Source organism: Hyaloscypha bicolor (assembly GCF_002865645.1).
Source record: "Hyaloscypha bicolor E unplaced genomic scaffold K444scaffold_135, whole genome shotgun sequence".
Classification (NCBI taxonomy): domain Eukaryota; kingdom Fungi; phylum Ascomycota; class Leotiomycetes; order Helotiales; family Hyaloscyphaceae; genus Hyaloscypha; species Hyaloscypha bicolor.
In genome coordinates, this window is record NW_020194637.1 from 170,838 (window position 1) to 197,399 (window position 26,562).

At 49.7% G+C, this 26,562-nt stretch overlaps 12 protein-coding genes across 12 annotated transcripts; 4 read left to right on the top strand and 8 right to left on the bottom strand.

The window, feature by feature from the left end:
* Window positions 1-1,521: 1,521 nt before the first annotated feature.
* On the bottom strand, window positions 1,522-2,087 carry K444DRAFT_699098 (uncharacterized protein; the record flags this gene model as incomplete). The annotated part of the gene is made up of 1 exon (XM_024887974.1): window positions 1,522-2,087. A coding segment is annotated over one exon (273 nt), but the record flags the coding sequence as incomplete, so codon positions are not given.
* A 1,536-nt stretch (window positions 2,088-3,623) lies between these two features.
* K444DRAFT_634524 (uncharacterized protein) lies at window positions 3,624-5,560 on the bottom strand (the record flags this gene model as incomplete). The annotated part of the gene is made up of 3 exons (XM_024883754.1): window positions 3,624-5,196; window positions 5,277-5,391; window positions 5,503-5,560. The coding sequence occupies 3 exons, from the start codon at window positions 5,558-5,560 to the stop codon at window positions 3,624-3,626; spliced, it is 1,746 nt and encodes a 581-aa protein (XP_024731268.1).
* Window positions 5,561-5,797: 237 nt separating this feature from the next.
* Window positions 5,798-7,225, bottom strand: K444DRAFT_667455 (glycosyltransferase family 25 protein). Its single transcript, XM_024887296.1, has 2 exons — window positions 6,869-7,225; window positions 5,798-6,791 (listed from the first exon to the last, which is right to left on the bottom strand). The coding sequence occupies exons 1-2, from the start codon at window positions 7,034-7,036 to the stop codon at window positions 5,901-5,903; spliced, it is 1,059 nt and encodes a 352-aa protein (XP_024731269.1). The 5' UTR covers window positions 7,037-7,225; the 3' UTR covers window positions 5,798-5,900.
* Window positions 7,226-8,511: 1,286 nt separating this feature from the next.
* K444DRAFT_539781 (putative 37S ribosomal protein MRP2, mitochondrial) lies at window positions 8,512-9,052 on the top strand (the record flags this gene model as incomplete). The annotated part of the gene is made up of 3 exons (XM_024875662.1): window positions 8,512-8,618; window positions 8,731-8,902; window positions 8,990-9,052. The coding sequence occupies 3 exons, from the start codon at window positions 8,512-8,514 to the stop codon at window positions 9,050-9,052; spliced, it is 342 nt and encodes a 113-aa protein (XP_024731270.1).
* A 1,089-nt stretch (window positions 9,053-10,141) lies between these two features.
* K444DRAFT_646244 (uncharacterized protein) lies at window positions 10,142-11,510 on the top strand (the record flags this gene model as incomplete). Its single annotated transcript, XM_024885178.1, has 5 exons — window positions 10,142-10,209; window positions 10,257-10,372; window positions 10,423-11,099; window positions 11,152-11,413; window positions 11,506-11,510. The coding sequence occupies 5 exons, from the start codon at window positions 10,142-10,144 to the stop codon at window positions 11,508-11,510; spliced, it is 1,128 nt and encodes a 375-aa protein (XP_024731271.1).
* Window positions 11,511-11,701: 191 nt separating this feature from the next.
* K444DRAFT_539842 (uncharacterized protein) lies at window positions 11,702-11,905 on the bottom strand (the record flags this gene model as incomplete). The annotated part of the gene is made up of 1 exon (XM_024875666.1): window positions 11,702-11,905. A coding segment is annotated over one exon (204 nt), but the record flags the coding sequence as incomplete, so codon positions are not given.
* Window positions 11,906-13,830: 1,925 nt separating this feature from the next.
* Window positions 13,831-15,276, bottom strand: K444DRAFT_655540 (HAD-like protein). The gene is made up of 3 exons (XM_024886018.1): window positions 15,130-15,276; window positions 15,022-15,076; window positions 13,831-14,973 (listed from the first exon to the last, which is right to left on the bottom strand). Exons 1-3 carry the CDS (start codon window positions 15,150-15,152, stop codon window positions 14,221-14,223), a joined length of 831 nt encoding a protein of 276 aa, XP_024731273.1. The 5' UTR covers window positions 15,153-15,276; the 3' UTR covers window positions 13,831-14,220.
* A 321-nt stretch (window positions 15,277-15,597) lies between these two features.
* K444DRAFT_667458 (putative UDP-glucose 4-epimerase) lies at window positions 15,598-16,905 on the bottom strand (the record flags this gene model as incomplete). Its single annotated transcript, XM_024887297.1, has 1 exon — window positions 15,598-16,905. One exon carries the CDS (start codon window positions 16,903-16,905, stop codon window positions 15,598-15,600), a length of 1,308 nt encoding a protein of 435 aa, XP_024731274.1.
* A 502-nt stretch (window positions 16,906-17,407) lies between these two features.
* K444DRAFT_539695 (uncharacterized protein) lies at window positions 17,408-18,412 on the top strand (the record flags this gene model as incomplete). Its single annotated transcript, XM_024875652.1, has 3 exons — window positions 17,408-17,508; window positions 17,566-17,923; window positions 18,077-18,412. The coding sequence occupies 3 exons, from the start codon at window positions 17,408-17,410 to the stop codon at window positions 18,410-18,412; spliced, it is 795 nt and encodes a 264-aa protein (XP_024731275.1).
* An 846-nt stretch (window positions 18,413-19,258) lies between these two features.
* K444DRAFT_618208 (uncharacterized protein) lies at window positions 19,259-19,778 on the top strand. The gene has a single exon (XM_024881269.1). It carries the CDS (start codon window positions 19,271-19,273, stop codon window positions 19,439-19,441), a length of 171 nt encoding a protein of 56 aa, XP_024731276.1. The 5' UTR covers window positions 19,259-19,270; the 3' UTR covers window positions 19,442-19,778.
* A 197-nt stretch (window positions 19,779-19,975) lies between these two features.
* Window positions 19,976-20,698, bottom strand: K444DRAFT_486698 (glycoside hydrolase family 114 protein; the record flags this gene model as incomplete). Its single annotated transcript, XM_024873123.1, has 1 exon — window positions 19,976-20,698. A coding segment is annotated over one exon (723 nt), but the record flags the coding sequence as incomplete, so codon positions are not given.
* A 1,318-nt stretch (window positions 20,699-22,016) lies between these two features.
* K444DRAFT_634531 (uncharacterized protein) lies at window positions 22,017-24,627 on the bottom strand (the record flags this gene model as incomplete). The annotated part of the gene is made up of 7 exons (XM_024883755.1): window positions 22,017-22,320; window positions 22,379-22,638; window positions 22,689-23,252; window positions 23,301-23,473; window positions 23,622-23,712; window positions 23,759-23,912; window positions 23,972-24,627. The coding sequence occupies 7 exons, from the start codon at window positions 24,625-24,627 to the stop codon at window positions 22,017-22,019; spliced, it is 2,202 nt and encodes a 733-aa protein (XP_024731278.1).
* Window positions 24,628-26,562: the final 1,935 nt, after the last annotated feature.

The window sequence follows — 26,562 nt, forward strand, 5'->3', positions numbered from 1 at the left end:
TCCGAGAAACATCTAAGTATCAGAATGCTGCGAGGTGAACTTCCCCGTACATAAAGGGCATCGGATTCCATGCTGAACTGCATTCTTCTGGGTAGACTCGACTCAAGATCCTTCCACAGAGACATAAGGACAATGCAAAAGCTACGAATTCTGAAATTACTATCTTTCTTGCGGGGTACTCTACTTTTTAAACCAGGTGCTCTTGCAGCTGGTCTTCCAAGATCCGTGCTTCGGTCTACTGTTGTATCCAGCCCTCAGGACGTCGATAGCTCGTATGATTTCGTCGTGATAGGTGGAAGGACTAGTACTTGACGGTAGCGGGTCAATTTACTAGAGATGGAAAATGTTAGAAAAATTCAAACTTGGTGTAACTAATCGACAGAGGGTAACAATACAACACAGATACAGTCCTGGTTATTGAACACGGACATTCTTGGTAGCCTGGTAAGCAATAATAGTTTCTCAAAATTAATCTGGCTTATGTTCTGGCACTGTTTGTTGTTATATATAGAGGCTATTTTTCTATGGGCGTACTCGGTATTTAGTGGAATGAAATGCTTCATTGGTGTGTTTTTGAAGCCGCCGAGTGCCGGAGTCGCCAAATCGCCAAGCGAGCTTAAGAAAAGGGGGGTTCACGCAGCGCTAGGCTAAGATCGTGTCCTAGGGTAGGGGGAAGTTGTGAGGACTTGGGCAGCAATTTAGTCTTTGCCCTATTTTGGTGATATACATGAATACTGGACTTGGCGTTTATGTAATTGGAGACACTAGTTTCTCCTTACATAGCATAGCATCAAGTTGCGGTGTACGGTTGTCCGTCAGCCACTAACACAATACGGCGCATAGTCATGCATCGGAAAATACTTGGGAGCCTGGAACTAAGTTGGTCTTGTGGAAGGCCTCACGAAATTGTTCACTAACTTCATCAATAAGGTTAGTCTGGTCATCGCTTCCGGCAATCCGCCAACGTTATACAATCCGCTCTTCCTGAGCGTGTGTCTCATGACTTCTCACAAACTTTAAATCTTATCATCACCAAACTTTTGTGTCTAGCTTATTCACTGACCCCGATCTCCTTCCCTAGCATCTAAGACGAAACCAACTGTGCGAGAACGTCCAGCATAGGCAAGCCACAGTTGAATGTAGACTGGCCCCGAAAAAGCGTCATAGAATGGGTATTAACAAGTTTGAATTCCTCGACGCGGAACTTATCACTATCCGCACCCATACTGCCAAAGTCGTTAATGACGTCGACAGCCCCTAGAAAATGGTTGGAATCAAGAGGGGATATAAGGGGAGTGGATTGAGTCTCGTGAGAGAAACTAGCTAAGTAGACTCTAAAACCTAACAAGGCAACTACACGTCACCAAGACTGCTTCCGGTTTCGCTCCTTCCACGCCCCTACTATCTCATGGAGAATATAGCGTTTGTCGGCGGTACGCGCCGCTCCATCTGGGAGACTAGCTCTGCAGGCACCTTTAGCCGGTAGCGAGCTTCCTTCGGTTCATGTGCACGACGTGCCCCAGGGACTGCAATGCTATTATTGGTAAAATAGTCGAAGTATGCATCTGCTGCTGCTTGGATGACTGCACGTTTGTCGCGGGCGTTTACAGGAAGAGGACTCCAATCCTCGAGGAATACCTGGTGCAGCAGGCGGTGGGCTGAACAGGCTAAAGGCAGTGAAGGAGATATCGCCGGTAGTCGTGACAATAGAGTCTATGTAGGTGATGTTGATACCGTTCGTATTGAAGCGGATCTGGATGCCAATATTATGTGGGCTTATTGTGGACGCGATGGTCAACTCCGAATAGGGTCGCTCAAGAGGTGGCGTCCATGAGAGAGTGGATGTGGTCGATCTTAAGTGGTTGGCTCAGTGTGCTATTTCTGGTAATGTCAACCGTCGCCAAGTTCTCAGCATAAGTCGCGTTGCTTCTTAGAACGGCCTGTATGGAATCTAAATGCCCTGTACTCTGGGAAGCGATATGGAGACCCGTAGCTACTTTGAGCTTCTCTCTACTGGAAGCAGTCTGGGTGAGCACTGTGAGGTATGGGCAGCAGTGGACTCCATTTTCACCCGTATTGTCGAAGATAACGGGATATTTATACAGAATTTCTGGGTTCAGACGAACATAGTCATGGTTATATGGCTAATAGCTGACAAATTTAGCTTACTCTGCGTACTATGGGGGGAGCAAAATCCTGGTGCTTACTCCGTTGTAGCTACCCCTATTTAAGCGAGCCAGGCGCTCCTTGGCGGAAGCACAGATGCTAAAATTTAGCGGTGTACGAATTCGTAACCTGGTTGTGTTATTGTATTTCTTATTTACTGACAAATCTTGCGACTCCAAATGCGACTCTCAACACTGACACCAATCATCAGATCGTCTACTCAGAAAAGGGAACGCAAATTACGCGACATGAAGTGATACATTTACTCTGCCTTTGGTGATTGGTTATCACTGAAAGTTTAAGGAGCATTGCTTTGTACCCGGAGTTACACCCTGGCGACATACCTCTGAGTAAATCTCATCATTGAGGAGAGAGTTCTTGCTGTCTGCAGTAAGCTGTATTGAGTCGTGCGTGCTTTCCTCACAAAACTACTTCCAGCCTCTCCTTCTTGAACATGGAGGATCTCCCGGAATAATCGTAGCCGAGTCCTCAACCGCGAACAACACTTGTCAAAACGGCACCCTTCTCAAGATTCATTTGTTTTAAGTTCCGCTGCCAGGCTTCATCTGCCTCTCTTGCAAGTCAAAATAGACAGAAGAAGCGGACCCAGTTTCATTGTCGAAGGTCAAGCTAGGCATTCTAAACACTTACCCTTATAAAGGTTCTCTCGCGATGCCGTAGATTCAGAGCCGAGTCCTTTTCGAATTTTTACGAAATGTTAGAATATTACAAGCCTCTCTAGACTAGATAAATGTACGATTTTTTAAGCACGCTCCGTTGTCGGTCCATATCAAGGCACTTCAGTGCCACCCCTTGTGCCAAGTTAATCTTACAATCCCAATATAAGTAGAACCTGCTGCAATTTGAGTCTTGCTAAAACAACTGCCACACCCAGAAATTTGCACGGCTTTCTTCACTGAGAAGTGCCAATGTCCCACTCAGTTTTAGGGGATAGCGCGGGGTAGTTTCGATTGTAGCGGGGTAGCTGACGCACCAATTTGCAACCCGGTATCAGAAGAGCTCAGGAACTTCCCTAGCCCTAGAACTCAATACAATTTTTCGTTCATTCGGTATATGGGTACTATCCTTTCAGGTTATCGATAATTGCAGCTCAGATTTTGCTTGTGTAAAATTAGAAAAGGACTCGTACCGACCCTTTGTTGTTCACTGAAACTGGGGAAAGAAGGCAAGGGATTCAAAGGCAGAATCTATTTTGCTTAGAAGGAGTGGGAACGAAGAAAAAAAAGCCAATGATGGAGAGGTGATGAAGGAAATAGCGGATGAAGAAGGGGTTCTGACCTTCGACCCATGAAAAACAGAGGGCACACTCTCAGAGGAGGGTGATGAAATCAAGAATGTGGCTACCACCCTAGAAGAGAGGGTAGTTTGTACCACGCATTAGAAGACAGATTCGGAGCTTGAAGGTCTTGGCTACTTCTGGAAACGAAGAGATCCAATCACCAGTGAATCACAGTTTCTCTCTTTTCCATCTTGCTGGGATCATTTCTGACATTCTTGAAAGCCGTCAACTTCGCCGTCTTGTTAGCCGTATCGATGTCAACCTCCATCGTGGTATTCACAAATTTGTGCGGAACATATTCCTCGTCATCTCTCAAACCCTCCTCCTCAATCTCAGCCAGCCACTGCGAATACCTCCCGATAAGCACACCATCAAACAGACCCTCTCGTCTAGGGTAAGAAAGGAGAAGTCTGATCGCTTCTTGCCTCAGCGCGCGATGCCGGAACCGATAACAAATTCTGCTCAAAGGTATAACAAAATTCATCTCCATGGAGAACCCACTATCATCACTAGAAGCGGTGGCTAAGAGTGACTTAATCAAGTCCATGAGCTCTTTCAGCTTAGTTGTTTGGCCGTAGTAAGCTTCCAGTGGACTCAACATGGGAACCATAAGTGAGAGGTATGCGGAGAGGAACATGGCCCTGAGGATTGTGGCACGCCTCAATTCGAAAGGATCGTTCGCTCTCCGAGCTTGAAGTAAGAGAGGTTGGAAAGCATTCGACCAGACTGCATATTCTTCGAACCTCCTTTCCCGCTCTGCACACCACTCTTCGTTTGAGGTGTACTCGTTAGGAGGTGGATCGATCGTAGATCCCATCGTTGGGGAAGCTAAATACCACGGCCACTCATACCCAGAAGAGCCTGACCAATGGTATTGGCGCACTTCTAGGAGGCAGAGCGCAGATCGAGCCTGGCGCATGCTAACAAATTCTTGTTGAAACTTTTTCCTTGTTATCTGGCGGCAAGTAAGAATTTGCTCCTGGCTCAGGTGAGAGCTAGAGCAGTCATAAACAAGCGATTGTGTTTCCAGCTCCTGGAAAGCTTCCTCAATTTCTTCATCAATCTTTAGGTCATGAGAGCTAACCCCCTCGCGTTTTTTGTCTTTGAGCAAAAAATTCATTGCTCGGATTTGGGGGACCGTAGATGATCTGTTGAAGTGGTATATCTCGAAGCAGATGAACAGAAGGCAGGCAACAAGCCTTGTTCTCAAATCCAGGGCTTTCTTCGATATCGCCTTCCTCATATCCCCAATCGCCATGCTGTATTGGTTGTATGCAAACTGGCGTCGTAGATTCTCCTCGGGGGATTTCGCACGACCTCTCCACGTTTTGGGATCCAAAGCCCCAATCGCTATGACTGCATGCCGAATCGACGAGTTACTCTCGCAGGCTTGGAGTACAAGATAGTTCCAGAGGCTCGAGGGAAATAAACCAGTCAGCTGGCTGGCAATCTGAGAAGTGAAGACGTCGAAATATCGATATTCTTGCTCATTTTTGAAAAGAGAACGCGGCGGGGCCCTGCAGATCGCAGTTGAGGCGACAATTGTTCGAAAGTCTGTTTCTGGACTTTGATTCGATGTTCGCATGGCTATAGGGGCATCTTTGGTCGATCGGGGATCAATCTTGCGTTCTCCCTTGCGTAGAGGGTCCCTGTACCCCTCACAACGGACACCAAATTTGACACAGCGTTGGCAGACGGGCAGAGTCTCGTCGCATTTGACACGTCGAATGCTAATGATAATTAGGGAGGTCCAGTCAGTTTCTATTATTGGGGCAAGAGGAATGGCATCGCAGGTATGGTTGGTGCTTACAGGCAGGTTCCGCAGCCAGTCCTCGACTTTTGGTGTGCTCGTCTTTTTCGGGTCTTGTCTTGACTTCTGTCGACAGGAAATTGCGGTGTGTCCATTGTCTTACTGTCTGAGGTAACTACGAGGATGGCGCAGCCAGTATGGGCGTTCTGCATCAACTTTGGAGGAATTTCAGATAGGCATGAAATGTGGTGTTAAAAGAAAGGAGAAGAGAAGAGAGTTTACGCACGAAGCTTCGAGTATTTTGTTATCAACAGTACTGCGTAATCTGACTGATCCTTGTCCATTCTGGGCTCGCTCTCGTATGGCGGCCAATTGGATTAAGATCTAGACAGCGATGTGGGGCTTGACCCCTCGGTACTCGTATAATTGGGGGCTGGTGGGGCACCACGGTGGGAGTTTTGATGACAAAAGTTATCCATCCATATCTTCCTTTGCACAGAGCTTGTCGACGAAACCGCAGCCAGACTGGTCGCCTTCGCTCATCGGGACGATGCAATTTCAAAAGATTTTCTGTGTTTGGCCCCGAGTTCAAAATTTAGAAGGCGTTGAAATTTCTGGATGAAATGGATCAATCCATTTGTCATCAATACCTCACTCACTCTTCCCTCAAGAGTCAAAACGGCTTCATTGCCCCGGGCCAGGGCATGTACTATCAAAAAGAGCCTTACACCTCGCGCTTCTTAGAATATTCGGCGTGTTCCCTATAATATGCTCAAACTCCTCCTCCTCCGCCCTGCTCCCCCTCTCATTCGCATCCGCGACGGCACTAATATGCCCAAATTCCGCCGGCGGTACATAGTGATGCATGAGTTCCGGAGTAACTACTAAACAAAACAAATCCTTCTTCTTGCAGCCGTTCTTGAGCCGAGTATCAAATTGTGTGTCTTCGCCTTTTCCGGCGAACTTCAATACTTTGATAGCGCCATGCCGTGAGAGAGCAATGGCGAAACTGCAGTCTGTATGTTGGCCCATCTGCACTGAGCGCATCCCAGGCGTAAGCCCATCCATATTCTCCTTTGACCAGGGAAACCAGAGGGGGGCAATGTACTTCCCCGGACGCGGCGCCGAAGGGTCATCGTACAATAGTCTCCTCGTATCATTTCTGGTCGGCTCGGCACAATGGCCAATCCACAATAGATCCCACGAACGCCCATACGGGCTACGATCCTCTTTGCCAGTCCACGTAAACTCCCTTACCGCATCAGAAAGCAGTTTCATCGAGTTTTTGATTAAGACATCCCAATCTACATCATCTTCGAGGATTAGAGCTGATTCGAGGTCTTGGGCGACAATATACTTGGTTATATCAAGGAAGGAAAGCCAGTTTTTAGCTTCGCCTCGACCACGAAGATGTGGGACACTCGTTGGTCCCATATTTTGAAAAGCATAGATCATCTCGTCGGTCAACGGGGGCTGAATAGGGATATCGAGGTTGATACCGCTGTACCCCGCGGCGGCCTTGAGACCCCTTGTTCTCCAGCTAGGACCTTCAGAGAGGACGACAATCTTTTGGAACTGAGAAAGTCAGCTCAAAGAGTCGAGAAATGCGATCATTTTTAGTTGTCTCATTAGATGAGTCGGGAGAAACTCACTCCGAGTGTAAAGTTACCAGCGGCGTCTCTCGGTTTCGACGACCTGAGTCGGAGAGCTGGATTCCAGTTGACATAACAATACGTAATGATCGCGAAAAGGCAAGCGGCAGCGAAGTACTTGAGTCGAATAAACGAGAATCGTCGGCGAGGCTTTAGATGAGCGGCCATCTTGGAGCTTGGATGAGGAGAAGTGTTGAAGGCTAACCCCACAGCCTTACGAGTGGGGGGTGCCTGCTCCACGGCGCCACCCAACCACACATGAAGCTATCCTCCAGATGTCGCGGGATATGTCTCAGGCGTGGGGTAGAAGTCGTCGAGACTGCTCGCTCGTCATTAGTTGGTGAGGATTGAAATCCGAGCTTTTTCGAGGTGGCTGGCGGTTGGTCGGTGAACACAGGGTGATTGGCGCCTGAGTAAAAACGGCTAGTGTGCTATGGCCTTGGGATGGAGAAGACGAAAGTTGTGTTCAACTACCGAAGCAAAAAAATTTGTCAAGAGAATCAAAAAGTTCGAATTACATTCCTCCACGGAGAAATCATCATCTACGTCTTTACCTGAAACTCCAGGATTTTTTCTTTTTAACCTTGCGGTCGGCCTCGTTGGAAATTTTGAGCATGCGGCGCGTATCCGCTACCTCTCATCCGTCTCATTCAGTTAGAGTGTTGATACTGCCAGTGAAGGCACCCACTCTAAGGACTGCCTAACAGCCCCGTTTACCAATTTTCTTCGTGCAGACAAAGTACTTACTCACTTACTTGATAACATTCTGGCAGCCTGAAAATGAAGAGAATAATTTGATCTCATGAGAAGGCAAACCACGGTATCGAAAAAGAAGATGGCCCCCCTTGAATACTCGATAAGTAACTTGGCTTGTGAAGCGCAAGCAGCTCATGGTTGTCAGCCACAGCCAATCTCGTGTGTAAACGAATAAATCCTTCTCAAAAAAGAATAAAGACTTCCAAAAATAAAATATAAAATATTAAAAAAAAGGAGAGAGAGATCAAAAAAGTTCGAGGCTGTCCAGGTGGAATGCTCTACATCTTTATATCCGACATGGCAAATCGTTCACCTTGCGGCTGATGCCAATCAGAGCATCAAGGACCATCTCACCTGCAATAGGTTTGTTTGTCTGTATGTGCCTCTGTGGTCTGTTTGTCCGTGACCTTGCGCAGTCGCTGCTTGCAGAACAAGCAACAGGGCGTCCTCTCCCACTCGTCCGAAGTTTTGGGTATGTAACTTATAGAAGTTGTATAAGCGCCATTAAATCACCTGCTTCCAACAACTACAGTCAGGAATGTGTGTTTTATCTCGGCTTATGAGCCTTCCTTTTACTCGTTACGGGGAGGCGGTCAGTGCGTGGGCGTGGGCCGCAATGTCTTTGGAAACTACTTTGGCCTTTTGTACTGTCCTATCCACTTGATACTCCAGTTAGAATGCAGGGAGGAATATGTTTGGTGCAACAAGAAAGTTGAATCGAAGCGCCGAAAAACACAATGTTGTCATGTTGAAAAGCGCAAATACGGCTCAGCCTGCGCAGAACGGCGCTAGGGTTACCGTAGCGAGAACTTCAACCTCACATCGCAACACCAACTTTTCTTCTCTGTACTTGATAATCGCAGCTAGCTCCCCTGCAACCTGGAATCATGTCGATGTTCAGAGCCAAAAGACTCGACCTTGGCTGCTTCGTCAATGTCAAGGTGATCCGCGATCACACCAAGCGCAAGGTGTTCGCAGAGCACGAGCCGGAACGGTATGCCTCTCATCATATCTCCTATCCCCTCGACAGGGTTACAGGCTCAATTGTCCTTCGGCGAAAACCATTAGAAAGCTGGAAGACATTTGCTGATTGATGGGATTGATAGACAAGCTCTGCGGTACATCATTCGCAACCTCAGCCTGCCTGCAAGGACACGCGCCCAGGCGCAACTTCAACTGGCGCAAATGCATTGCTATACACGCCCGACGCAGATTCGGAATCGGTGTATTGAGGGAGGGAAGGGGAGAGGTGTGTTGAGGGATTTTAAGATGACGAGGGTATGTGATCTGATGGGGATGCTTGGGGAAGGGTGTTGAAGGAGAGATGCTGGAGCGGGATGTTGGCTGACTCGATGGTTTTCACAGTACAATTTTCGAATGAATGCGCTGGCGGGGAGCATACCGGGTGTGAAGAAGGCTGCGTGGTAGAGGGCAGCTGCGAGAGTTAAAGGGGCGATGGATATAGGAGGAGCTTGGGGGGCATTATGAGATGGCTGCACATTGGCGGAGTGGAGCGGAAACAGACAACGGCTGTCGAATTAGGTGGACGAAGATATAAGTGGACGCGAACTCGCGGCGGAGGCTTTGTACAAATACTTGGTTGGGCTGTAGAGGCCTAGAAGTGTACATATTGGCGGCGTTGCGGACACCACTCCAGACCCGAAAGATCTATACAAACAGAGGAATTTTATTCCTGTGTCAACTCGGGTCCCTCGATTGGCAGCGTGTCGACTTCTGGAAGGTTCTTCGTTGGGACGGGAAGATATTGTGTGAGAACGAGTTAACCCTTTTGGCAGAGTTGGAGCTGGCAGCATGGACGAGAGCGGGTTCAGCCATTCCATGAATTGCGTCAAACACCTCGGCGGAGCTCACCTGGTGCACGTCCTCAGTTTTCGATATTCAGGGCAGGTTGGATTGGGAGAAGGTAACCTGCTTGCTTTGGTTGCTCTGTCCCCCACCAATCTTCTGCCAATGCAACTTTCCGAAGCAAACGAGATCCACGCTGAGTCTTCCATTCCTTCCTCGCACTTCTTTCCGTAAGACTCCGAGGTGATTGTTAAGCGGACACCTGAATCTGGACTGGAATTTCTGGTTTCCCCTGACGCTTCGCTGTTTGGGCTAACGCCACTCCTCGACTTCCTGCAATTGCACGTCGCGCGAGGGCACTCAGGCTCAATGTTGACATTGGGTTCGTCCTCACTGTTGCTTCTTTCTCTCCATTCTACGATCTTCAACAAGCTCGTGCTTCAATATCTGAGCATTTGAAATTGAGCCAAGTTCCAGAGTCCGCTGAACAATCGCAATACTTGCACACTTTGCTTTGGTTTACCACGTTCAGATTCACTTAAGCTTCCTCCAACGACTGCTCGTCTGAAATCTCGCGAACAACTTCCGCCTCCTCGCCGGCCACAAACCTCTAGGCCTTCCCTCTACCATCTCCTCCGTCTATTGCCAACCTTCTCCATCCATCATCCAAACCTTCCCCAACAGCATTGCGACTTCCCGCAATCAGTCAAAATGTTCCGACGTCTTGCATCCGGCCTTCCACGAGACCCCGTCTTCCCGGATACCATCGCGGGATTGGGGTAAGATATTCACCCTCTCAGTCGTTGCCTTGCTAATTGCAATCTAGCTACTTCATCAACGACAAAGATGAGATCCGAAGCATCGACAACCCAAAGGTATACTTCAAGTTCTTCATTACCAAGAATGATCGCCATAATTGCGTCCAACGAGAGTCCATGAATGGTGAGCCAATGTTGCAGGAGTCTACATGACCTCTGCTAACACATCCTTAGGTGCTATCCGTGAACTCGTAGCTCAACGTCTCGAGAACCTTGGCCTCGAAAAGGTCCCACTCCCCCTCGGCACAGAGGAAGGCGAGCCCCACGTTCCCATCTTCGTCTCCTCCAACCTCAATGACAAAAAGCGAGTGGTCATCCTCTTCTACGAACATACTCAGGACCTTGGCATCTTCGCACATCGTATCATTGGAGGCAAGGGAGGCATCGATCAGGGTTCTGCCGTCAACTTCGTCAAATACATCCAGGCCCAAGTCACCTCCCCTGGCAATGTCGAGTCTCCCGGTATTATATTGGCGAATTTGGGCCAGTTGAGATGGTGGCGTCAGCGCAAAAGGGCGGTGACACAAACAACCTGGTTTGCTCTTCCGCAGAAGAGTTCTGTCGAGGCCCCGTATCGCATTGATCCCATCAAAAACACAGTCCCTGGCAACAGGACCACGGAGGAACACGTCAACTACGTCTTCGGTCATGTCGTCGAGAAGTTAGTAGATCCCAAGGCAAAGCTTGATATCGTTGGAGTTTCAGATGGTGCTATTCAAGTCTCTGTCTTCTTGGAGAAGCACGAGAACTTCAGGAAGTGGGGAGAGAGGGTCGCTGCTTTCGCTTCTGTTGCTACGTGGTATCATGCGCGTGAGATTAAGAACGTTGATTTCGCGGATTGGTTCATGGATGTATGTTCCCCCTTTCCCAAATGCTTTAATCAAAATATTGACATCTTCACAGCGCGGCCGTGTCTACATCCTCTCTTCCGAGCCCGCAGGCACCTTCCTTGCTGATCACAAAGGTCGCAAGTACGTCCCAGCTTATGGCTGTCCCGTCTTCAGCTTAGGTGAACCTTACTACGCCGAGTCTATGCTTCCAAAGGGGTACAAGACCATCATCGATTGGTTTCAAGAAGTTGGCCTTAATCCTGAGTACACCAATCCCGCTTTCGAGAAATTTGATGTTGGTGGAGATGACGAGGAAGAGGAGAAGCCACTGGAAGGTGGAGTTGAGCTAAAGCGAATTGAGAAAATTAAGGACGACGAGGAGACTAAGACCGCAGATTGCAATTTGAAAGCTGAGGAGGAGACGAAGGCTGAAGCTCCGAAGGGTGTCGAGAACACGAAGCCCGGCGAGGAGACTTCTTAAGACCTTTCAAGACCTCCTACACGTCGCACCAGGAGTTTAGAGGTTCTCACGGGTGGCGGATACTGGTTTATCGGTTCATAAATTTGCATGCACAGATCAGCCAATTGATTACCTTTAATTTGCGTCCCCGCTCCACGTCTCCTTATCTTCCCCTCAACTTCTTGAAACTGTCTCGAATTTCCCTCAGCTCGGCTCTTTTGTCCAATGATCCCGAGAGAATAATGTTCCATGGCCCCGCCTCGAGAGGATAATAATTGCTTTTGCTAGGCAAGTCTCCTGATTGGAAAAAGGTGTTGATCTTGCTGAATGCGCACTTGTTCTGGCTGACGAGGGACATGTGCCGAGTTTGTTAGTTGGTGGTGCAATACTACGAAGATCACGGCATAAAGTGACGGGATTACAGGGCATTTGTGCTTTACAGCACTTCAGTGTCTTTTTTTTTTAGCGCACTTGGGCACTAAATTACCCTAGTAACTACCTATTTAGCGTCCAAGCGCTATGGTTGCTCTACCAGCAGCGCTATTTACCCCTAAGGACATCTCATACCTTGCGAATGTCTCACAGCGCCTCTTGAGATCTGCTTATGGCATATGGCCTGGAGCCATAGGGCCTTACAGCGGGCTCAAGCCACTAAATTGTGTCCTGAGGGGTGCCAAGGGTCCAAATGCCCTGTAATCCCGTCACTTTATGCCGTGATCTTCGTATAAGGATCGCAACAGAAAAGGCTACAGGAAGGAGTAAGCAAATGGCCATTGATTTGACATTCCTCAATGTGCTAGAGCTTTTTGGGACATTGAAGCAATGTGGAGCAAAGTTGTAAACCCAATATTCTCTCTCCACTTCAGGAATCCTCTTGTTGTACCAGAGCTTTCTGGAACTTTGAGACGACGGGGAATAACATTTTTAACCTTCGAATGAGTATTCACCTGAAAAGAATTGATGAGGACTTACACCTATGCCCTTGGTCGTGAGGAGTCCTGCAACATGGAAGATACGGGCTGCTTTTTGGCCAGTGTCGAATTACTTTAATATCAGTACTTTTCCGACCTCAACCTCCACAGAAAGGGATGGCGTTTACAGGCAAGACTCCCTTCATGGAATGAGTACCGGGACTGAACGTATTGCTAACAACCACCCTAGGCTTAATCGTCACAGCACCATACGGACTTTCAAACACATCATCAATGGTAATCGACCAGGTGAGACACAGCAACAAGTTCCCAGGATTTCATTGCCACTGATTCAGTCCTGCTTCTGCAAGATCTGAAGCCGTGTGCTGTTCTCTCCAAGAGAAGAGTTATAGAATTTCCCGTCAGTGTCAGAACATACCACCCCAGAAGGGCGCCGAGAGGCCCTGGACCGTGAACAATGTTTTTGAGACCAAGGACGCCAAGGAAGTCTTGTGCTGTGTCGGTGGTGATGTTTGCTGTCAGGCTCTCTATTGAGACCAGTGCCGTTGCGAGCGGGGAAGTGATCGATAGGTGCATAGACTGCGGACTCTTTGCCGCACAGGATGTACCTGATGGTGTTTGCGATGACACCCGCGTTGCTCCAGCTCTGCTCTATAGCAAGCGTAGCGTTTAGTCTTGATATCAGAGCTTCGAAGCGGAGGTACATGTTGCGGGGTGTGGAGCCAGTGTAGACCGACGTACAAATTTCTCGACCTCAGATAATAAAATTCTGTAGGAGACCTTCGTTTTCTCGAATATAGATAATTCAAGTAATTTTGGCAGTTGGTGAGGGAAGTCCAGTATATTCCGGCAGTTTATCTATCGAGACAAAGTCCATGCCCTATTATCTACCTTTCAGTGAACAAACCTCGAAATTCACAAATCAGCCTCAACCCCCGTGCATTAAGCAGAAAATAAAGGGGCAGACAAAACCTCAGTATCATGATGAACACCACCACCTCGTTGATTATAGTGACAACAAGACTTCGAAGGGTTAGGGACTGCTGCAGGCCAGCTCTCGCGCGCCAGAAATATGTGCCGCGGTATATCGAAAGAAACATACCAGCAAATTTGGGAAGCGGACCGTTTCTTGGGTTGATTCATAGAGATCAGTCAAAGATAAAGACTGTTTCTGACTGGGGACCGGAGAGTTTGGATTAGGGCCTGAACATCTGCGAGAGTGAGACTTGGTTTGCGTACTCCTTGGCTGCCATGCACCTGTTGTACTTCGGGAAGTCGCCTCGAGTCTGCCAAACCGTAATACGAAAGCACACTACCTGTTCATCGGAGGGCGTTATATTACTGCATGAAAGAAGAACTTATGGAGGCCTTGGATCTGGGAGAACTAGCTACGTAAATTTTCGAACTCAATTGAGCAAGTGAGACCCCCGAAACTTTACTGTCAAGCTTTCACTCAAACCCCAGATTTCTGTACTAATACATCATTCTTCATCTGGAATACAATCATTTGTAGTTTGCAAATCAGCTGAGCCTTACGAGGCCGCGGTGGCAACAATTCGTCTTCTTTGAGCTGTCCTTTGAAGAGATAATCATTTGGAGGCTCGAATAACCCACTCGAATTGTCCCGGGCTTTTCTGGATCAACACGTAACAAGTATGCAGGGTGCTATGCACAACTGCCCCAACCATATGCATCACAGAAACCGGGGGCCACTTTGATCCTCTAAGGCTCCAAGAGCTGATACTTCTGCTCAGACTGAAATACCAAAATCGCCGTATGGAAACCCTTCTAAGCTCGACAGTTTCATTGCCCACCCATCATCGATCTCTCCCAACTGCCACTCATCTCCAATCTTCACCAAGCCAATCCTACCAGCAAGCACCAGCTTCTCTTTACCTGCGTACTCAGCTACCAAAGCCTGGTGGGGTACCCAAACCACCCTCATCTTCGCTCTTCTACCTGCCTCGACACCTGGCACACTGTCCTCGAAGACCAAGCATTCTTCGGGGGTAATCGGGGCTTCACCCTCATCGAGACTGTCATTGATGCTTTGCAATGCTAAAAGGAAAATATCAGGGGCTGGCTTCCCTCGAGCCTTTTCCAACCTTGGATCGGTCCACAAAATACGCCGATTGTCGTCGAAATTAGCGAGTAACTCCTTCGTTTCAGGGCTTGAAGCTTTCAGTTCATAATTGATCTTGTTAGAGCTGGTGGCGAGAGCGATGTGTATCTTCGCTCTGTTTGTGTTATTTGCCACTTTGAGGGCGCGAAGCACTTTATGTGCACCGGGAAGGGGTTTGCACTCTGGGAAATAGATTCGCTGCTGCTCTTTCTGTTCCTTGTTGAATTGCTCGCGAGGAATAGGCAATTGAGCCCAGCTGTGAAAAGCGTCTCCAGTTGACCCCCCGGGGACACCCATCAGTTGCGCCTTGATGGGCCATGGTAAGTGGGGTCTGCCGTATTTCTCTAGAACGTTGTTGGCGCAAAGGGTGTATATATCCTCCTAGTTCCGTCAGAAATGAGGGCGAATGATTTGGACATTTACTCTTACGGTGTTGATGAGGAGGCCGTCCATATCAAAGATGCATGCTCGCACCGGGGGGAAGCTCCAAAACGCGTCAGTCTCGTGTTGCGCTGGAAGCGGCGGAGAAATGCTCACTTTGGCGTCTTAACGGACGCCATTGCCAGTATCGCGTGCCCTCGCGTGTAGAGACAAGGAAGTTGGTACTTTACCAAGCCGCTGCCCAGCTCAGCTCTTGCTGGAGGACAGTTGTGGGAAAAGAATTGACTGCGATCGCAAAATAAGGTGTAAGTTTTAGGTTTGACAGTTCAGGGGGCACACGGAAGAGTCGAAGGGGTGTTGGCGTGTTCTCGCTTAATTTGGAATGTTCGCCTTCAAGTGCTGAGTTTTCGGCACTTCCTTGCTTTTTCTCCTCATCCTCGCAATCACCCCATCATCGATCATCAACAACACCTCATTTTCATCGAAGTCAGATATCCCAGGTAAATCCATTATATTATTGCTACGGCTTACCATTATTGTAAAGAGTGAGGCGAGAGATTAATCTGTCTTTCAAGTGAGTGCCCCCTTCAGCCTGCCTGTCTACCATCCCGCTCTGGATCCTCATCAGACCACGGGCATCGCAGGGCGCTTGAACTTATCTAAGAAATTGCAGACATCCCTACAACAAGTCTCTAGCGACTTCTCTGTCTTCCAATCCAACTCCGTTTCCGCCCTCTTGGGCATCGCGACGCAACTCCCCACATCCCCTTCACGTCTGCCAAGGATTCTCAAGGGAATCTTTGACGACGAGGCCGACTCCACAGCACTGACCACATCCAACACCGAATGCCCCTTTCCACTGCCCAGGTTGTAAGTCCTGAATCCCTTCGGAACACGGCCGTCGAAAGCCGCTGCCAGTGCCGCGATGTGGCCACGAGCCAAGTCGGTCACGTGGATGAAGTCTCGAACAGCGGTGCCATCAACTGTGGGATAGTCTGTGCCGAAGACATCAAGCACTGGCGATACACCGGTGAGGACCCTTAGGACGACGGGCATCAAGTTGGTTGGCACGCCTCGAGGATCCTCCCTCAGGAGTCCAGACGCATCGCAGCCGACTGGGTTGAAGTATCGCAAGGCGAGTACTGTCCACTCTGGATCTGCAAGCGCGAGGTCCGAAAGGATGGCTTCGCACATCCATTTGGTTCTCCCATAGGGGTTGGTCAACCCGGTACACCCTCCGAGAACAGTCTTGGTGACGCCGTCGTGGTCGCTGAAGGCTTCCTCTTGGTGCGTGCAATGCTCTTCCCTCAATGGCATGCCTGAGTTCGCAATCGATCCGTAGACTGTCGCTGATGAGGAGAAGACGAAGGTCTTGATTTGGAAGCTGTTCAAGATTGAGCAGAACTCAACCAGGCCGGCAACGTTGTTCGCATAGTATTTCAACGGCTGCTGGATACTCTCAGACACCGACTTGTACGCCCCGAAGTGTATGACTCCCCGAATCCTCGATTCGATACGAGCTTCGCCTTCGAGTAATTGATGGGAGGTATGGGGTCGGACGTATTCCCCCAGTATCTGTTTCATTGCTGCCTCGTCACGATAGTCCGACACATACAGATGCATCTGGGGCATTGGTTCACATCGCGTATCGAAGTAGTTTTTCCCAAGCGTTTGGAGGCGAGTATAAACACTCCGAAACGAGTTGCTCAGGTTGTCGATGACGACGATGTTGTAGCCTGATTTCAAGAGTTCTAGGCAGGTATGGCTTCCGATATAGCCAAGACCACCGACGACAACGATGTACTCTCTGTCAGAGTCCTGGAGGTCTTCGCATGCATCATCGATCCCCGTCGATTGAGTGTCGAGGGAGGAGACAGAGCTTGAGTGCACGTGCCTCTGACTCGAAATATCGGAGTCTGAATGATGGTCCATCTGAATTCAAGCATGCAGCGCCTTGAAAACCGAGGAAGTAAAGCTTGAGTCAAGGGAGATTTCTTTGCTCCAACTATTCAGATCATGAGTTTGATTTACCATCAAAATGGATGAGACTCACTTGTCTTAACTGGAGGCTCCAATGTTCTGTTTTCGTCGATTATGCAAGGCAGACATGGAGGTATAATATGCCGTTGCATTGCTGGTGGTACAATCCTTCAGTGGTAAATGCCGTGAGCCGCAAGATTTGGTACATCTACGGAGAGGCGTGGCAAATATCTCATGTCCCTCAGACCTGACCGTGGCTCGTCTTACAATTTCCCATAAAGTCTCACCTGCTCCACCTCTTCATTCTCGTTCAGAACCCCCAACAACTGACTATCACATGAATCTTACAAGCCAACACACTAAGCGCAAATTTACAGCTTTCGGCCCGCGACGATACCTATTCTGGGCTCTCCTCGCTATCACGGTACTAGCCATAGCCGTACCAGCTGCAGCCATGTTCTCAAAGAGGAAGAAGACAACTCCACCGAAATCAAGCATCTTGGTACCACTCTATGTCTACCCTGCACCTGGGGCTTGGGAACCATTGTTCACTGCGTATGCCACCAGCCCGCATTTCCTCTCGGATGACTCCCAGCTAACACACCTTGACAGGATTGCCAGCCACCCAGGCCTCAACTTCACTATTGTGGTCAATCCTGCCAGCGGGCCAGGCAACGGCGCTGGGCCTGACGCAAACTACACGAGGGAGATACCCAGGCTCAATGCCTACGCCAACGTACGAACATTCGGATACGTCTCGACCGACTACGCGAAGAGGAATCTGGGCCTGGTCCTGCGCGATATCAGCACATACTCCGCATGGTCTGAGAACGCTACCTTCCCCGGGCTGGGGATGCACGGCATCTTCTTGGACGAGACATCGTCCCAATACGAACCTGCCAGCGCACACTTCTTCGAGACAATTGCTTCAGCCGTGAGGTCTGAGGCGGGCCTTGGACTCAATCCACTGGTTAGTGAACCTTGTTCTTTGCGAATCTGCTGTCAAAATAAAAGCAGCAACGGCCTTGAAGCCAAGAGCCTCCCCCTCAAAGCAGCACTGCTCAACCTCATGACAGCTTAAGTCGGCCCAGACCCAACCCGGCTAACCACATCTCACCTCCAGATAATCCACAATCCAGGGACCATCCCTGATGCCAAGATGCTGTCCCCAGCCATCTGCGACCTAAGCGTCGTCTTCGAAGGCACATACTCCACCTACCAGATCTATGGCTTCGGTGAACAGATATCGACACTTCAAGCCTCATCCAAATGCGGCAGAGAAAAACTTGCTTGCATCGTACATGCTGTTCCTTCGGCGTTGAGCAGCAATGATGTGATGGCACTCGTGAATGGATTGAGGACGATGGTTGGCAGCGTGTTCCTGACGGGCCTGTCAGTAGATTACTACGCGAGTTTCTCGCCTCGATGGGCTGAGTTTGCGGATGAGATGGCGGTCTAATGTGGTTTGTTCTTGGCAAGCGATAGTGTTGAAGCTGTAAGGCTGAGTGAGGGGTAATAATAGCCTTGTGTCACCGTCGTTGGCTTCAAGATTGCGTATGTTGATCACGGAGGAGCTGGGGTAGTGCCCTGCATCCTCGAATTCTGCGTCAGTTTCACGGCCTTCTATTCTTTCCGGGAATGTCCCGATTCTCCGAATAATAATCCGGTCTTCAGTTCGTTTCAAGAATAAGGGGGCCCTTTTGGTATCTGGACTTGTGCAGTAAAGTGTATTCTGCACAGGTGTTGTGAATGAGATTCATCGGGTCTAGGCCCCGCGTCTGATCCTATCCATTTATTTTTAAGTCTGTAAATTTGATGTTGTTCTTGCGTTACGAATGGCGTCGCTCCAAAATACCTGATTTGTTGTTGATGTGGCGTGTGCATTGAATGATGTCAAGCCACTACCCGTACAAGTCAGAAGAACTTTTTCAACGGGATGTTCCCAGGAGAAGTTTCTTCAGCGGAGAACCCGGTCGATTATCAGACGGTGGCATTGACGCGGTCCCAAGGAAAATCCTTCTAAAGAAGCTAAAAACCCAAGCCTTTGGCTTGGGAATACGGTAGCAAGATCTCAGAAGGACGCGCCAAGTTGTTTATGGTGTGTGTAACGAGTAATGTCAGTCTGGACTGGCTTTCGGCGCTGACCCGGTGAGCCCAAGACTCCCGCTAGAGGGAGCAGGAAGAACGCCGTTTCTCGTATTTCAAGACCGTTAGCTATTACTGGCCTAAGGCTCTGCGCCACGCGGCTAGCCGGTTTTCGTCCCCTGAAATAAGCGAGCCTGCAAAGGTTCGGTTGACGAACCGAGTTCCCGTTCCCATGATCGCCTTTTACCGAATCACACCATTCGGATACGGACCCGGAAGGAACGAGGGTGCGGGGAAGGACTTGGCCAAACGGCTCGGCATGGTGGGCTGCGCTGGGTCAGAGAAGAAAGGATTATTCCCTCAAGAAGCCACAATGATTGGCAAAACAAGCCACGCCCAATAGAAAGTTCAGCCACATCCCGCATTTGGACACAGGGGCAGCCAGGCACAGATCTCGCTTCAGTTCGTGGATCGCATTGTGGGGTGGGTTGGTCTCAACGGCGAAAAGAGGTTGTGGCGCAAGGATTGTCTCAACTCTTGAGTCCTGTCCCAAGGAATGGACCCGTTGGGCCTGGCCACATAACACGTCCATTAAGTGGCGAGATGGTCACGAGCTGCGTCAAAATATGCAGTTACATTCTTGCATTTGAGCCTCACGATGTTGTCGATGGCCACCCCGCGAATCGCACAATGCAGTTCCGTGTTCCACAAAAGTTGTGTTCCGCACTTCCCCTCAGTGACAGCTGGGAAAACTGGGAAAAGGCGTATTTGATGCTCCAGATTTCTAATCATAGTGCAGGAAATTATTATCAAGGTTAAAAATTTATTGCAAGCTGCGGTAATACTGTACAGCTCATTATCATGCTCGTCCACGTAAATCCTCCACGGCAAGCTCCAGACCTGTCCTATCAGTTCACACTGAGACCAATATCATTCTCTAGCAAGCGTCCAGCCAATTATCTAGACCCATATCCTTCAGGACCGTAGAGAAGCCCTGCGCCGAGTGGTCACCGCAGATTCCCTCCTTCACACTCGCACTGATGGCCGGGGCCGAACTCGGATACTCGATGTGAAAGACAGGCTTCCCAGCCCCGATGAAAGGCTGGAAGACGTCGCACTCTTGATACTCGAGACACTGCTCATTGACAGCCCACTGCATCATGTCGACAGTCGTCTTGTTGACAATCTCAGCAGCATTCTTGAGGCCTATCGACATGTTGAGCCCGTGTGCACCCGTTGTCAGAAAAGTCAAATAATCAATAGCATCTGCTTGGGTGAGGTCGAAACCAGTGTTGAAGCTGTACCCGTCGACATTGTCTGGGTCCACGCCATCGCAGCCTTTCGACGAAGCGAGCTGCAGCCGCTCCGTCATGATCCTTCTCACGTTCGACGACTTGGTGTTGAGCCAGTACTCGCCCGGCCACCCATCGAGCGGCTTGTCATAGTCGTTGGCCTGGAACTGTGAGGTATCGGGGCGGAAATCCTCGAAGCTGCCGGCCGAGAAATAGCAGATCACGCTCCTGTTCAGTGCGTGCAGCTGGCTGATGGTGGAGGCTGGGTTCTCGAAGAGGTCGATGTCGTAGACGGTTACATTTGGCGAGGTGTCGTTCAGGGCGGAGGAGAGCACGATTTGCCACGTTACGCCCGCGGAAGGTTGCCAGAAGTAGCCGTCCCCGGATGTGGTGGAGTTGGGAGGGGCTGGTGCCGAACCAACGGTGCTGGATTTGGGACCCCGTGTCAAGCCGACGCCAAGCCCGACTCCTAATGCTGCTCCGAGGGCGAGGAGGACGGTGCAGAGGATTGCCCAGAATCGGTTTGAGCGGTGGGAGAGGCATGATCGAGTAGGCTCAATGTTTGAAGCTTTGAGGCCGGCATGCGACGGTTCGACCTGGTCGAGAGGCTGTGAAATCCATGAGGGAGACATCGTGCAGAATGCCTGCTGTAGAGATTCAAGTTTGGCCGGGAGGGGAATGTGATCACAAATTATGAAGAAGATGACGGACTAGTTGGATGCCAAGGAGTGCAGTGGGCATGCTTGATGGCCGAGGACGGAAGTCCTCTTTTCCAAGACCCAAGCATAGCAACAGAGCACCAGCTATAGTGAAGGGGTTAACGAGGCCCGTCAGCCACCTTAAAAACGCCGTTGAAGTTCTTTTGTCTCAGAGGAGTGGAAACGCGGGGGTGGAGAAGTCCATAGAACGTGGATCGAGTCTTAAGATGCATGACATGGCAATATTGATTTTAGCGACCGAGTTGGTGGATATGTTTCGTGTCAGTTCGGACGAAAAGCGGGGAAGATATTATCAAGATCCACCAGATATGTATGCAGGATCTGATAATGCCTGATGGTGAGATTCTCGAGCCACAAGGCTCGCAGTCAAGGCCCTGCTTTTGGGGTTTTGCCACTTTTGGATACTCGGCTTGAAACATATCCATCAACATCGTTACCGAATCAATATTTCCATGCCATGCATGGTGATGCTGGCCGTGCCGCGGCTGTGCATGAGGTGGGATTCGAGGTTCGGGACTGGGTGTTGAGTTGCGGGGTTATTTAAGGGTTGTTGCACTGGTCGTATTCAGATCCCGCCATCTCGGAAAAATGCTGGGCACGACAGGCATGGGGGAACCAGTGGTCTGAGGGTGGGTGGATGGTGGCGTCGTCAGGAATGTGGCTCCGAAGAAGAAAGCTTTAGCGAGGGGGCTTGACACGTGCCTGCTCTAATCTGAATTGGTATTAATAGCATCCTTTTCCATTCGGCACTTCGTTGATGATTTCTTGGCTTCACTGCAGTCTCTGCGCTTGAATATTCCCGCTGTAGAACAATTTTCTCATTACCAGGCAGCTAGCCTATTTCCGCAAACGACAAGTAATAAGTGAACCACGTGATTAGGGCCCTCCATGACTCGTCTACGTTAACTGCAATTTTCTCTTGTTTCTGCTTTCCTTTCCTCCCTATATGCCATCGCGTTTCCAACGTTTAAAGAGGGACTGGAGTAGACAATCTGAAAGTAATTGGGCTTCCTGACATCTTGACCCAGATAGTGAGCGGGTCACTCCCAATCTGCTCGGTGGTGAAGCCTAGAGTGCTTACAACCTTGCCTGGAACCGTCACTGGTATCACAACACCGCAGGTATTGCCAGTCGTGGTGAGAGTGACGGCAGTAATAGTCGTCCCGCTGGTGGTGAATGAAAGCTTGGGGGCACAACCGTCTCGCGCCATGCGGTTGGCGAATGATGCTGCAATGTCATCATGCTTGAGGGAGATCATTGGCCATTTTACCCTCGTACATTCAATTAGTAGGATGCAAAATTTCAATGCTAGTTTCTCAGAGAACTTACAGTCTCATCATCTCCTGAGTAACAACTTCTACCCAGACTTGGAACATGGATAACTTTGACGACACCCCATTGATGGTGGTTTGTGGTGCAGTGACGTAGTTCAAGTTTGCTTGATGGAACATGAACGGATCATGGTAAAGGCCGAGGAGATGTCTCGGGTTTGTTGATTTTTCAACGCCCAACAAAGTATACCAGTCACCAGAGGGTTTCGGCGTGTTAGTATTGATCCATTCAGCAACGGTACATGCAGGGAGTTGGCACTTGAAATATTAGTGTGGCCCACTTGCAACGAAAATTATTGGGAACTCACGTTGTAGTAGATGTTTGTTGCCCAGCGTGGGGTGATTTGGACACCAGCATAGCCGTTCGAAGCGACGGTGCTCATGAGAGGCCACATCTCATTCTGTTGGTTTCTCAGAACGGGACGAGTGTTATCGCCCACAACGTTGACGATTCCTGCCGCAATCCAGGCACGGATAGCGTCACCATTATGAAGACCCGTAATAGCTGGTGGAACAAGTCCTTTGGGACTGAATCTTTTTGCACCAGCGATACCGACTTGTTTCAGCCATGCCGTATTCCAAGTCAATTCTTGATAAACATCAAAGTAGGTCGCATTATTTTGATCCTCATGGGTGAAAGTATGGGAGACATGCGCAAATGCATTCAGGTTCGAAGCCTTCGCCCACCAGGCCTTGAGAGCATCAAGATTGGTGCATGTCGTAGTGTATGGGTAGGTCGTCGGGGACTTTGGCCAGAGATTTGTGCCACTGCCGATTGGCTTCGCCCATTCAAGTGGGGTATCGATTTGTTCGGCATACTCGATGGGACCGGGTGCGCATTTTGTGCCGGTGGAGTCAATGTCGTTGGAATTCTGTAGAATAGGTCAGCGCAACGCACCAAACTGAAACTCGAAAAATACTTCAATGTTGCCATTGCCGTTGTGCGCAATTTCCATAAAGTAGCTGCTCCCCGCCGATAACCGTGAATTGAGATTCGCCATCCAAGTGATGTGCTGTGCCAAGTCGGCAGGCGTCACCTGGTAGGTTGTACCGGCAGGGCTATAGATGTCTGATTCGAGGAACATATCATCAACTATGTGACAAGGACATCAGCAACCAATCTCACGCCAAAGTAGATGGTGTTCAAGAACCTTGTGTGTTCAAATTGACTCGCCGATATCCAGTATCTACCACAAACGTCAGTTCTGAACCCGATTAGCTGGCGCCCGGATGATACATACATAAACCTCTAGTAGCCCAATGAATCCAGGCATGTTGGAGATAATTTGAGGTCAAGGCCCACTCAGTCGCCACCCCGATAAAGAACACCATCTGAGGCGTGTAAGCATGAAATGAGAGTATGAGTCCGATGCCTTACCTGTTGTCTTCCAGAGTAGGTATTAATGACGCCGGCGGTAGAGGCGGTCGCAAATCCTGTAGTGGGTGCAAATTGCGCAAATTCGACTGCAATGCTTGCGTTCGTGATGCTCGCAGGATAATGCCATAGCCCAATTGTGCTGACAGCAGCCCCTCTGTTGTGAAATATCAGGAGAGTGTTCAAAGTAGTGTAGCCTGGGGAGGGAGTACTGACGCATTCAAACCTGCCGTAAGAAAGGAAGACGCATTTGAAATCGAAATAGCCTGTTCTTGATTGGGGGTGCCGCAACAACCACCGAGGGCAACGGTGCCGGAGTCGGCAGATGGGAAGGAATCCAGTCGGACCATGCGTACGCCGAAGGCAGCTTGATATGCGTATATCTGAACCCATTGTGCTGCAGTAAGAGCACTTTGATACCCGAGGGTACCACCATAATTGTAGCTGACCTCTGACAAGATAACGATAGCTCCATAATTCCCGGCTGTTGCTGAGCTGTTCAGTGCTGGGAGTGTGATTCCCGCTTGTGGAACGACAACGACCTGGTAGGGGATCCCATAGGCGTTGAGGCCAGAGAAGGCAGAGTAAGCAGAGACTGTGTCTCTTGCGAATATCAAAACAGTGCTTTGAACTGTGGTTGAAGAAACGACTGCTGGGTTGGCTGCTGCAGGTACGACTAATGGAGCCGAAACGTTGGTGGAGACGGTGGCCCCTCCTTTGACAGTCACAAGGACCGTAGCTTTGGGGGCAGGGCCTGTCTTGACGGCAGTCCCGCCAACAGACTCGGAGGGACGGTGTTTCCTTGTAGTGACAGCAGCGGTAGAGAGGGCTGCTCCAAGGAAGGCTGCCCCGATAATGGATCGGAACAACATCTGGGCGGCTTTGCTGTTGAGAATCAAACTGGCTCAAGTTTTTTGTTGTTGAAAACGAGAGAAAGATGTCCAAAGGACGTGAAGTGTATGAGAGAGGTGAGAGCGCGGGAGGAGGTTAATCAGCAATGTAGGTCAGAGCTGTAAAGAAATCCCACTTGGGCGATTGGAAACCTTTCCAACCATGGCTCGCATTATGAACAACGAACAAGGGCAAACATAGTCGATTGAGGTCAGCCATCAGGAACGTAAGATGTGGAGCGGAAGGCTCGACTCGAGTCTCGGCCCCAGCGTCCATGTGATGCTCGTACACGACAGAATCGCAAGCTCCTGGACTGATATTAGCAATGGGAACCAATCTTGGCTCTTCAAACTATTGAAAGAGTGCAGAAACCCTCAAGCTGCCCCCGAGATGCGATCGATGTTCTGAGCTGGCAGTGCTGGGAGGGGAGCGGGGCAATGGAGGAGAGTTGGCGGTGACTGAGACAATCCTGTTTGGGCGGAAGAAGCTCGTCGTGTTCCACAACACAAGACGGGAAGCGCTGAGGTGAAGGAATGCTTGGCGGTTGCTGGTTGCGTGGCTGGCCGCGATGTTGTCGTGATGTTGGTCTTCAAGCGGCGAGGGTTTGCAGGGCGATGCAGCACAGCAAAGCGGCGAAGAGGCGGCTCACTTACCTAATCGCACGAGGGCAGGGGCTAACCTCAAGCGTAGCCGAGAGTTTCTCAACATCACGTCCTCCACAACATCACAACAGTCACCAGTCACGGCGCAAACGCCCTGTTCGGATGCAGGCACAAAATCACGCCAGCTATTTGCTGCATTAGTGGCCGCATACGAGGAAAAGAAACCACAACTTCCGAACTATTGCTGGGCGTTGACCAACTACCATGGCGCCTCTGCCTTCTAACCCCGCCATCAACCCCTCGTCTTCAGCTCCACAGCTCATGTGCATGTGCAAAGTGATAGCTATGCAGTCTAGACGGCAAGAAAGCCCTGCTGGAATGGAGCCACGATGGCTCTTTCCCTCTAGCACGGCTCGGCGAGGTGAATAGCCAGACATCCAACAGCTAGATTATCTGTTTCCCCACAGGATAATGCAAACATGGCGCATCATACGAGGTCATACCCAATCCGGTGCCCAGTCTTGGATCAAAAACACGATATGCAATCAGTGCAAGGTTACAGAAAGCCATGAGCTCATCTAACCTTACTCGGATGCAAAGCCAAGCCATCTACTGGAGGAAAGGCAAAATCATGCACACAGTGCAAGGGACGGAAAGCCATGGATTCGTCTGACTATTTTTGGATCATTGGTGCAAGCCCAAGGCACCCTTTGGCTTCAACCTCTCCACATTGTCTTCCACCTGCTGATGTCTCGGTCCGCAACCGGAGAAGTCATTGAGGTATGAGATGGTTCTGAATCCAACCATCAGCCCATGTAACGTGAGGTAACGGATCCGGAAACAAGTATTGATCACGTCAGGTACGGATAACGGTATGGCGAAGTCACTTTTCCCATCAGACCCCCAGGTTGCCAGCTATGCTCAATTACCTTTGTTGATTGCAGGAGCTACCCCGAGGCGTATCGAGATTTGAACATTCGTTCCAAAAGTTCTCGGTCTGTCAGCCGTTTTCATGCACCCTCAATCGAACTCACAAACCCACCTCATAGACAATAGCTCTATCCTGCTTTAATACCAACGATGGCAGAAATTTCTGGTGTTACAGCTGGGAGCTGGCCTCAGTTACTCAGACACTGGTGGCAATGGGTAAGAGGCATCACGTTTGGTGGTTAACCTGTGGGCATTATTTTGACGTAGTCTAGGGTCTTGCCGGCGTTATTCTTACATCTCTCCTGACGGGCTCGTTGTACATAGCTGCTGGTCTGATTCGGCGGTTCCTACGATACCAGGCCCGAAAAGTACGTTAGCAAAAGC